This window comes from Cricetulus griseus, chromosome 4, assembly GCF_003668045.3.
Source record: "Cricetulus griseus strain 17A/GY chromosome 4, alternate assembly CriGri-PICRH-1.0, whole genome shotgun sequence".
NCBI lineage: Eukaryota > Metazoa > Chordata > Mammalia > Rodentia > Cricetidae > Cricetulus > Cricetulus griseus.
This window is the reverse complement of record NC_048597.1, coordinates 162,277,665-162,289,076: the sequence shown is the minus strand read 5'-3', so window position 1 is coordinate 162,289,076 and position 11,412 is coordinate 162,277,665. Positions and strand designations below refer to the sequence as shown.

General features: G+C 40.8%; 1 protein-coding gene across 6 annotated transcripts; it reads left to right on the top strand.

Moving 5' to 3' along the window:
- Positions 1 to 3,467: 3,467 nt before the first annotated feature.
- Positions 3,468 to 10,953, top strand: Pts (6-pyruvoyltetrahydropterin synthase). Of its 6 annotated transcripts, XM_027412122.2 has the most exons (6): positions 3,468 to 3,625; positions 5,408 to 5,487; positions 6,790 to 6,812; positions 7,314 to 7,370; positions 9,681 to 9,751; positions 9,938 to 10,953. In XM_027412122.2, exons 1-6 carry the CDS (start codon positions 3,546 to 3,548, stop codon positions 10,059 to 10,061), a joined length of 435 nt encoding a protein of 144 aa, XP_027267923.1. In that variant the 5' UTR covers positions 3,468 to 3,545; the 3' UTR covers positions 10,062 to 10,953. The 6 variants fall into 6 exon arrangements, with proteins under 6 accessions (XP_027267923.1, XP_027267924.1, XP_027267925.1 ...); XM_027412123.2 differs by lacking the exon at positions 6,790 to 6,812 and having other exon boundaries at positions 3,487 to 3,625; XM_027412124.2 differs by lacking the exon at positions 6,790 to 6,812 and having other exon boundaries at positions 3,607 to 3,745.
- Positions 10,954 to 11,412: the final 459 nt, after the last annotated feature.

Here is an 11,412-nt window from a genome sequence, read left to right as displayed (position 1 = left end):
AAACTCAGGTCCCCTGCAAGAGCAGTGTGCATGCTCTCAACTGGTTGGTGATCTCTTCAGCCCTGGTTTTATATTATCTTAAGGCTATTCCTTGAAACCATCAAGCAAGCATCAGTATAATATTTAAAGTTCTTTATTGTTGTTACATATGTGTGTCTATGGACTATGTGTGTATATGTGCAGACCTGCTTAGGGAGGTCAGAGGACAGCTATCTACAGTGGGTTCTCTCCTTCCACCTGGGAACTTCTGGCCAAACCACCATCCTCTGTTTTTCCATCTCCACATCCAAGTGCTGGGATTATGGGCACAAGACTTTGCATCTGGCCTGTTGAGGATTGTGGATCAAATTCAGGTCATCAGGGTCATTCATTAAGCACATTTACCCACTGAGCCATCTTGTAAGCCTTGGGGGATATTTTTAAGATAGTCTACACTTATTGAACATGCTTTTCTCTAGCTAAAAGAATATATGAAAAGGGGCTGGCAAGATGGCTCAGCAGGTAAAGGTGCTTGCAGTGCAAGCCTGGTGACATGGGTTTGGTTCCTGCAACCCATGTAAAGATAGAGGGAGATAATCAACTCCACAAAGGTAACACACACACACACACACACACACACACACAGAGAGAGAGAGAGAGAGAGAGAGAGAGAGAGGAGAGAGAGAGTTTTTGAAAAAAGAATACACACAAAAAGAATAAAATTAGGTCATTACCACTACCACATGAGTGATCAGAGGCCCTGGGAGAAGAAATACAAATAGTCAAGGATAGTAGACTTAGAGCAGTGGTTCTTAACCTCCCTAATGCTTCAACCCTTTAATACAGTTCCGCATGTTATGACTACTTCATAACTGTCATTTTGCTACTGTTATAAACCATAACATACATACCTGTGTTTTCCAGTGGTCTTAGGTGACCCCTGTGAAAAGGTCATTCAGTCCAAAGGGGTCACAACCCACAAGTTGAGAACTGCTGGCTTAGAATCTAGACCAGCACCTTGCTGTCTCCAAGTCTGTAACAGGTCACAGTCTATCTGTTACAATTGAGTGCTGTCGTGTTTGGTGTCCTCTGGACTGGATATTTCTCTGATGTCTATAGCAGATGCTATGTCAGTTCACTTCAGTTTTTCTCTTACAGACCACCCACTACCATCCCCATCTCGTTCCCAGCTCAGTCTTCAGAGGTGGTGGTTTTGAGGGACATTGCTAAGTGTGTCATTTATTCAAATCTCCAGATAGATAATTTCCCAGAGATTGATGACAGTCAGAAGGTTTTTTATTTAATTGGGCAGCAGGTGGCAATAGAGACCATACAATCTTCACATTTCTAAGCTCTCAGTAAACCGCATGCCCTCAGAATGCATTGTTCCATTTTCCTTCAGTTGCCCTGTGGCTGAGCTTTAATCTTAAATCAGTCATACTGCCCAGGATCCTTCTGCCTGTTAACTCTTCCTGAAGACGTCCTTCAAGATGTGATCTGCACACCTGTTTACTTACAGTTAGATTCATGGAATGCCAGTTTCTTCTTTCAATTTCTGTAGGGGTTATTTCAAACCCCATTAACTCTTTCCTCCCCAGCGAAGTGTTCCTTATATATAAATGCCCTGTGTAGAGGTTTGCACCACATGACAGTAACTAATAAGGGCTATGTCCCATGTGAGGTTTTATGAAAGGCAGGTAGACAGAGCTAAGAGAGCAGATGTGGGGGTGTGGAAGCCAAGAACCTGGAGAGGGTAAGTCCCTTGATGGTCACACAAGTCTGGGGGGTGGGATGAGGAAGCATTCTTGCATTTCCACAGATTAAACATGGAGGGTTAATATATCCTACCTAGATGTGCAGGTTGATGGGGTCTCTGACTTCTGGGAAGCACACAGATCTGAAGACCCCATTCTTCTGCATAAGGACCTTTACTTCATCTCAGTATGCATGTGATGGTTGGTGTACAAGTAGAGGAAAGGAAGAATGAGAGGGCCTGCTCCTGGCTTAGCTTTCCACAGCCACAACAGAATGGAAGACAGCCAGGACTGGTGAGGTGGAGAGCTTGGGCTTTGAGTTTTCTTCTTTCATTTTCCTGTATGCATAGCTCCAGAGAGTAAGCCACCACTATCTGAACAAGCAGGACTCAGTTGTACAGGAAAATGTTATTCAAGCAGTTGGAAATTCCTTTCTCTTGGAGAGGAATTAGAGGGGAATAAAAAGGTGGGGCCTCTTTTCCTCTATATGTAGAAGAAGAAGAAGAAAACGAACACTCATAATGCTTCAACTAATTGGTCTGCAGTCAATATTTCCAGTATAGTTTCTTTCTTGCATGCCAAGGTAGCCAAGAATTTGTCATTATGCCTTAAGCAAGCCACACTTCCACATTTCATTTGCTTAAACTATTTCCTCCTGGAATTTATTATTTACCGATCTGTTGGACTCCATAAAACCCAGCTCAGAACAATTTGTTCTCAGAAGCTTTCTTTTACCCTCTGAGATAATTAGTAACCTTTCCCTTGTCATATTACTTGTTTGACTCCCCATTAAACTGAACTTTCAGAGGACAGGGACCATTTTGTTGTTCTGAGGTTCAGGTGACTGATACTTAAGGCATTTGGTATTTAGATCTTAGGTAAACACTTTTTAAATTTAAGTTTTTAATTTGATGAGTGGATGGTTGATGGCTGTGGGGGCTGCCTTGCCAAAGGTGTCCATTTGGATTAGTTACAGGATTTTATTCTTTTGAGATAGACTTTGAGCTCACCATCCTCCTGTCTCAAGCCCCAGTGCGAGAATTACAGATATATGTTGCATCTGATTCTCTGACAGCATTTAGTAGACGCTGATCTTCTGAGACAAAGATACACCTTAATGCCCTTTTCATTTCTAAGCACTGAAAACCATCGATCTAAAACCAGGACTGGCTGTTCCTTAAGGCTGAGGGAGGGTTCTGAAGGGTGACTCTGTTTTCAGGCCTGAGTCTGGTTTGAGAAGGTCGTTGCATGACATTCTCTCACCTGCCAATTGTAGTGTCAAACGTTTTCCTTTATTTTCCACTTGAGCTACTGTTTTACTATGCTGCCTAGAGTAGACCGGAACTCCTAAAATCAATCCTCCGGGCTCAGACACCAGAGTAATTCGGAGGACAATGCGCTGTTATCCTTGGCTAGGGTTTCCTTTAAGGACACTCTCAACGTGGTACTGGGCTGGAGCGCATCTGATAAGGGTGCCCAGCCACTGGCCTTTTCCAATTCTAACCCAGAGCTATCACAAATGTAGTGAAAGGGGAAGACACAACGATCGTGGGCAATTTAAAAATCCAGGCCTCTGGCTCCCATCCACTCACTGCTCCAGGGTATTTCTGATTGTCTAGCAAAGACTGAACAGCAGGAGGTGCAAGAGACTGCATCCATGCGGACTGACGTGCACCAAGCGCCGAAACCACCCCGGAGGAGCGCTTCCGGCGGGGAGGGCCGAGCTTGCACTGCGCAGCCGCGGAGGGAGGTGTTGGCCTCGGCCGGGGAAGCCGGAAGCGCTGGTCGCTCCCGGATAGCTGGCCTGAAGACATGAGCGTGGCGGGTGGCTTTCGCCGCCGTGCGCGACTGTCACGCCTCGTGTCCTTCAGTGCGAGCCACCGGCTGCACAGGTGGGGTGTGACCACGTGTGTCACCGCAAGTGCCGGGCTTTTCCCGCTACGTCCTCGGGGGCGTGGCCACACGCGTGGGTTTGAGCCGATCTGGGGCGGGCGGAAGAGGAAATGGTGAAGGTACGGAGCCGCAGTACTGGGCCTCACCCGGGAGAGGGCGGTAGAGCTCTGATCCCGCAGGCTCCACTCTGGAGAGGTCCCCTGGGGGCTGCCCCAAGTTCAGAGTCCTGCCACTCACCCAGAGCATCCTGAAGGCACAGTGACAGGAGCATGTTGCTATCGGGTGCAACACATGGTAGCTCCCCGCGACCCTTTTAAAAAATAAAATAAAGCGAAACAGCACGGTCGGGAATTGAATCCCACATACCCAACTCCGCACCTGAGTTTCGTTTTGAAGGGAGCTTCTCTGCTCACTAGAAGGTCTACTCTCTGAACCTCCATTTCCTTGTCTGTGAGAGAGAACAGTCATTTCTAACAGCACCCTTCCACTCCTTAATGGACAATGCTTTGTTCCGTGCTAGGAGACGGGTATATTGAAGGGAATACCAAATACTTGTCACTGCCCGGTATGTAGAGTTTAAAATGGTGGCCATGTTTTGTACAGTGAGATAATTTTCTGCAAAGCCTTGTGAACTGTAGTGCTTGGTAAGTGTAAGCAGAAGGAGAAAGTCAATGGGATAAGAAAGATCTTAAAGAATTTAATTTTTTTTAAAATTGTGTTTGTGTGTGCTTGTGTGTTATGTGAACAGCTTACATGAAGGAGCCTCTGGAAGCCAAAAGAGGGCATCAGATTCCTTGGAACTGGAGTTATAGGTAGTTGCGAACTGTCATGTGGGCACTGGGAGCTGAACCTTGGTCCTCTTCGATAGCAGTAAGCACTCTTAACTGCTAAGCCATCTCCAGCCCCTCAAAACGATTTTTATAGTGGGAAGCTTAAGCATGAGGTTAGTAAGGGTGCAGAAGATAAGGAGTTGGCTGAGTTGGGATAGATACACAAATTCATTGAGTACATTGTTTTCTGTCTGGAATGACAGCTATTGGAAATAATTTTGAAGTTTCACCTGATTTGAGTGTCCCTGAACATACTGGTAAGGTTTCCACTAGGCAATAGTTGAGACAGAGAAGAGTGAGCTTGTTAAAAGAAGAGCCTGGGGTCATTGTTTTCCAGGAGAAATTCGGTTTTTAAGCTGCTGGGGGGACAAGTATCTCTCCTGTTTATCATCGTTACTCCCTGCTTTGTTCTGCTCTTATCCCATAGCTAATACTCAGTGTTCCTTGAATTGAAAATTGGAAGTGGTATGTAACTCAGTGGGTAGAGTGCTTGTCTAGTGTGAGCCCAGGGCTCCATCCCCTGCCCTGCACAAGTCAGTATGTGTTACCAGGTCCCAGCACTTGTGAGGCAGAGGCAAGAGAATCAGAAGTTCAAAGCCATGCTAAGTTACATGGTGACTTTGAGGCCAGCCTAGGATACAGGAGACCTTGCCAAAAGAGAGAGAGAAAGCAGAGAGCAAGGGCTGACTGAGAGGATTTGTTGGATTCTTGCTGTGAAATAGGTGAGTTGAAATCAAAGTTTTTGATAATTTTATGTGGTACTTTGTTCGTTAGGGAGTGTGCATTGGTTCTTGATGGAAAGGTGGATAGATAGTGAAATTCAAGTGATCTCTTTGGTTGATCATCTAACGTGAAGTTAAGTTGTAGAGTTCTCAAAAGCCAGAGCAAAGCTAACAGAGGAATGTGGATGTCTTCCTGGCTCACAGTGACCTTCTGTCTTTCTTTCGTCAGCCCATCTCTGAGTGATGAAGAGAACTTGAAAGTGTTTGGGAAATGCAACAATCCGAATGGCCATGGACACAACTATAAAGGTGAGGGAAGAGCACAGTGACTTCTAACCTGTCTGTAAGAATGAAGTGTGTGTAATGTAGGTACAGGGGTCATGAATGAGAAGCCTTGTGGACAATGTCAGTGCTTTGAGCCCTCCAGTGGAAATTCAAGACAAAGAGCTATTGTCTTGGATGGGTAAGTGTATGGTTTGCCTCAGAGTTGTCTACTCTGTTAAAGATAGTAAAAAACAACAGCAACCAAAATGATTTAAAGCATTTTCTTTGACATTTGAATGCTTAATAAAACTGCTGTTAGCTGTTTCCTTTTAATTAGGCTAGGCTGAAACTAATGTTAAAATTTGATTATAATGACTGTTTGAGGAAACATAATGTTTAACTTGATTTAAACATCAAACTATGTATATATGGATTGAGACACCAAATAATATCCCTTTATATGTAGATTTTAAAAATATTTTTATTGTATCAGTTAAAATTTAAAATTAAAAACCCTTCATAGCAAAATAACTAAAAAATTTTATTTTGAGTAAAAAAATGACCAAATGAAAAGGGTCTGTTGCTTAGGGATGTACTGTGTGGCAGAAAATAGTTTATATATAAAATTTTGCAGGCAGTATTCTAAGACAGTAGTTTGTGGGAGGAAAAGGGACATTCTTCTTTGAGACATGCCTGGTGCCTCAAATCATGATACCTAAGCCCTAGAATGTAGTAGTGTGCCTTGAGTTAGGGTTACATAAGACTTTGGGAGGTCACGATTTCTGGTTTAGTTCCTGACTCTTCTTTTGTCTGAGATGCCTCCTAACCTCAGTGTACTTACCATGGACTCTCCAGTAGTGTTTGTGTGGCAAGGGAATACAAAAGTATAAAAGTCGTTCTTTTATGGAGGAAGGCACCAACCAAGTTTTCAAATGCTCTTCATGAGCACCTGCTATTTTTCAACAAAGCATTTCTGTGAGCTGAGGACACATCCTGGAAAGTAGAAGATAAGCACTTTTGCCTGCAGAGGGATTGGACACACACATACATCTTCCACTTTTCCGATCTCCCTCCTCCCAAGGACCTCACCCTTACAAGCAGAATTCACACCTTTTGGGATTTGGCTCATTTCCTCCTCTCAGCCAAAGTTCCTGCTAAACTCCTCTGGGCTTTGTCTTGCATTGATTGATAAAAAGATTTTAACAAAAAGAATAGATATTTGGAGAAAAATTGAAGTATAGCCTGGGGGGCCGAGGTCTAACAATTTATGTTGCTGACTTGTGCGTATATGCTGATCTGTTGAAAGTCATACTTTCTTTGTTGGTATTTTTGTTCTCTTTCCCCTAGTTGTGGTGACAGTACATGGAGAGGTACGTGCTGGAAATGGTGTGTGGATTTGTTCAGATTGCTGGGCCATCTTCCAGACACTGTGGTGAAATCTGTGTTGAAAGCTTGTGTTTCAGTTGCTTCATTGCTGGCCTTTCAGTGTGGTGAGCTGCTGCCATGCCAGGCCTCTCTGTTATATATGGATGGGCAGGAGATCCATCCAGTGAAAAGGGTGCTGGGAGTACCTGGTGCTTCAGCACCCAGAACACTAAGTGTCCCTCTGATAAAGAAAATGTGGGCACAATCTGCAAGTTGTACAGCCTTTAATAACTTGCAAAGTTATTTTACTTTTGAGACAGGATCGCATGTAGCCTACTAGGCTGGGCTTGAACTTATTGTGTATCCAAGAAAGGCTTTGAACTCCAGATCCTCCTGCTTCTGTTTTACATGTGCTGAGATTTCAGGCATGAGCCACCCCCCAGCTTTGTGAAATCATAAATACAGAGAGCCTACTAGAATGATAGACACCCTTTTTTCTTCCTTAGGTTGATCCTGTTACAGGAATGGTTATGAATTTGACTGACCTCAAAGAATACATGGAGGTAATGTCATATTGGGCACTTATTATGTGACACCCCCTTAGTATAATTTTTAGTACCCCCTGTTTGCTTTATCTCTTGAGATGCCATGACTATGAGTTGGGGTAGGTGGGAGATTGGAGAAGGTTTGTAGCAACTGCTTATTGGTCTTCTAAGGTCTTAATAGGAAGTAGTTTGAGTTGTGTTGTAGTGATGGAGAGAAATGTCACATGCTCATCTCCTACTTTTCATTGGCAGAGACTCATTTTTTCTTTTTATCAAATCTTCCCTTCTTTCATAACATAGCCTTTTTCTTTGAAGCTTTCGATAGTTGTACCTTTGATTATAAAATTTCTTAAATACCACACTTTTTTAAATGATTTTTTTCAAGACAGAGTTTCTCCTGGCTATCCTGGAACTTGCTCTTGTAGACCAGACTGACCTCAAACTCACAGAGATCCAGCTGTCTCTGCCTCCTGGGTGTTGGGATTAAAGGCATATGCCCAGCCTCTTTTTCTTTTTTTAAGATTTATTGTTAATTTTGTGAATCAGTTTTTAAAGCTTCAGTATTGTAAATTCAAAGATGAATGAAAGAGTCCTAGCTCCATAAATATACAAGTGCAGGCCACTGTAGAGGCCGGAAGCCTTGGATCTGTGTAAGCTGAAGTGACAGGTAGTTGTGAGCTGTTCCATGTGGGTTCTGGAAACTCAACCTAAGCATCAAGGGCTCTTTGCCATCTTGAACCATCTCTGCAGCCCCAAGACTACACTTACTTGACAACTGTGGCTTTATGCTAAGTTAAGGCAATTCATGATAGAGATAACACATCAGAATATAATCAGTAAAAGACTTCTTGATTGTATTATCATAAGATTCTTTCTTGTGTTGCAAGAGATTTTAGAGATTATTTATACCAATTTCTTATTCCATAGATTAAAGCTAAGAGATGCTAGACAGTTAACTTTATTGCCCCAGGTTATGTGGTCATTCTTGTTCACAAACTTGAGATTTTTTTCCCCTAGTTTCCATTTTCCCACCACTTCAACCTACTTGCTTAGTTCTTCGTTTTGGCTGACTTTTTATTCTCAAGGTTAACATATTTTATAAAACAATGTTACTAATAATTACTCTCTCATATTGTTCATATATTCAACAAATTTGTTTCTTTACATCATTTTTAAAAAGCTAATTATTGGAAATACAAAGATGAATGAATGAGACAGTCCATAGAACATATGCATTGTCTTTTCTAGGAGGTAAAGAATACTAAGTGGTCAAAAGTATTGAGTAAAGGAATAAGGGACTGAATGAGTGAATGAGTGAGTGAATGAATGAATGAGTGAATAGCTCTGTGCTTATTAGTTTAGAGAACTTCTAAAGACAGGGGCTTTGCATTATAGGGGCACATTAGTACTGTGCACTATAAGACAACAGCACAAGAAGCCTCAGAGGTCAAGGATTGAATACTTAGGTAGAGCTTGGGGTTTTCTTCCTTCTTTGGTTTCCTAAATTATTACACATTCCCACCAGTAAAAGTGGCTTCCTGTGGCCATAGAGTGAAGTTAGAGTCCTGTAGAAACTGCAGTGGAGAAGTTGGGGCCAGAATTGGGGTCCAAGATAGAGTAAAGATATTTATTTTCTTGGTATTCACATCTCTTCATTTGATTTATTTTTAAAAATCAAGTGGTTTAGAAGTTGATTTAGGAATCACTCTTTTTGTATGACTCCAGTTCTGTTTAAGAAAACGAGTTATTAGGTACCTTCAGACCAGGTAGGAAATTAGTTTGTTTCACATATGCTTAAACTTTTGTAGAAGAGCTAATGATAAAAATTTGGAAAGAATAAGGCAATTACAATCTTTACTAATGACAAGAAGAAACATTATGTCAATATATGTAAACATCAGGGAGTGATAGGGAAATGTTTTTTTTTTTTTCTTCTAAGACAGAAGCTTATTGTTAAATTATTCTTTGGGACAGAAATTTAGAGAATGTCCATCATTTTAGATCAGGCCTTAATGGCACAGGGTACTGTATAAAAGAGTTTCTAGTAACTTTTTAGAAGTGCTAACCTGAACTGTGTGTGAATCACAAGGGCTCTGTTTCTAGGAAGTCCCAGGAACTCTGTTTTTGTGGTTTCTTCCCTCTGCATCAGGAGCAAGAATACACAGTCATTACAGGGAGCTGGGCCTAACTTTGTTTCACAGCATTGTCGGACTGCTTCCCAATGTTGAGTCTTGACTAAATGAGAGAGTGAGACTCTGAGACTTGAGGGAAGGAACCCTTTGTTGCTGAGTTATAAACACTCAGTGGTGTCCTCTCTCCTGTCTGTAGGAGGCCATCATGAAGCCACTTGATCACAAGAACCTGGATCTGGATGTGCCCTACTTTGCAGGTGTTGTAAGGTGTGTGTCACTGTCTCTCCTTGAGCAGGAGAAATGAAACAAGTTAACATTCTATGTGATTATCATGTTATTTCTAAAATATTGATGCAGTGGTAGATGTTACTGGAATTCCTGTTTTCTCTATATATGAAAATGAAATTTTGTTCATTATTTGTATTTTGAACTTCTTTCCTTTTTTTTCTTCAGCACAACAGAAAATGTAGCTGTCTATATCTGGGAAAGCCTCCAGAAACTTCTTCCTACAGGAGTTCTTTACAAAGTAAAAGTTTATGAAACTGACAACAACATTGTAGTATATAAGGGAGAATAGAGATTAGGGTTAATATTAGAGAAAGGCTTAATTGCTTTTAAAAAAGCTCTTTGTCCCTTTAGAATATCCAGCAGTCACCACATACTTGTGTTTCCACGTTGTACTCTAGAATGTCTGAGTGTTAAAATAACTGTAAGATCCACATCTAAATGTATTTAAAAATCAAACTTACAGCATATCCTGAATTTATTTTTGGTGAGGGAGCAGGGGAGAGCTGAGGATTGAAGCCAGGGCCTCACACATGCTAAGCATACCACACTGCATTCCAGTCCTCTCTGTGCCACTGAGAGTATCGTTTTTGTCCAGAGATTAAAAATTATTTCATTCTCAACAAAATATTTTTGTGTGGAATCATGTAAAGGAAAAATAAACACATTTCATAGTATGTATTCTCTGTTATCTATTTCATTTTAGCATTTGTTTTTTTTCTTAGTATAATATAAATAATAAAAATGTTTATGCAATTTATAGTATGTGAACCTTAGGAAAAAATTTTAGAGGGGCATAAAGTCTGGAGACTATATTTCTTTTTAAAGATTTAGTTATTTTTACTTGCATGTGTAATGATATGTACAGTTTATTTTTCATGATATATATAGCTTATTTTGGTCTCATGGCCCATTTGCAATTTATTTGTATAGCAATTTTAAACAAATAACTCAATTTTTTTCAATTTAAACTTCTGTAAGTAAAATGAGAAAAATGTCTACATGGTATTTGTAAGACCTGAAAGACAAAGTACCTTTCAAAGTAATAGCAGCAATCCTGCCTTTCAAGTAATCAATACAAAATACTGCACATGAATAAAACTTTAACAACTAGAGCATACTAAAATTTAACTAAGTGGGCATTGCATTGTCAAAATTTATAATAAAAGTCCTTTATTTATTCCCCATGGGTCTGTTTTTTTGCAGGTGTTCCTGGAATCATAATCAGTGTATAAGCATACTCAGTGTTCATTAGATGGCAATATTCTGAGAATCTAGTATATTCTAGTTGTGATGTGAAGAGAAATACAAAGCCTTATATTTAAGAAGTTTATAATACAAACTGAACACAATATAACAGCTATTTGTGCAGAGCAAGCAAGTTCATTCTTGAGAATTCAGTCATAATGATAGTGAAGAACACTAGGTATATAGTTCAACTTATATGGGTTAATTTAGTGATCAGAGCAAAGCAGGATCAGTCAGGAGAAGTGTACCTTACTGAGTAGCATAGGTCTTTTGTGTTGACTTATGTGGTTACTATGCAGTCTTCTAAGTTAAAATTATGCAGGTGTCCATGACATCTGGAATTCCACACATATATTAACAAGTAGTTTACTGATATCAATGGTATATTTGATGTG

Excerpts from the sequence above, each read along its gene's own strand:
- Pts (XM_027412122.2), top strand. The coding sequence starts at position 3,546 with ATGAGCGTGGCGGGTGGCTTTCGCCGCCGTGCGCGACTGTCACGCCTC. Across the intron at positions 3,626-5,407 it reads GCGAGCCACCGGCTGCACAG|CCCATCTCTGAGTGATGAAG; the intron begins GTGGGGTGTGAC and ends TTCTTTCGTCAG. Across the intron at positions 9,752-9,937 it reads TACTTTGCAGGTGTTGTAAG|CACAACAGAAAATGTAGCTG; the intron begins GTGTGTGTCACT and ends TTTTTTCTTCAG.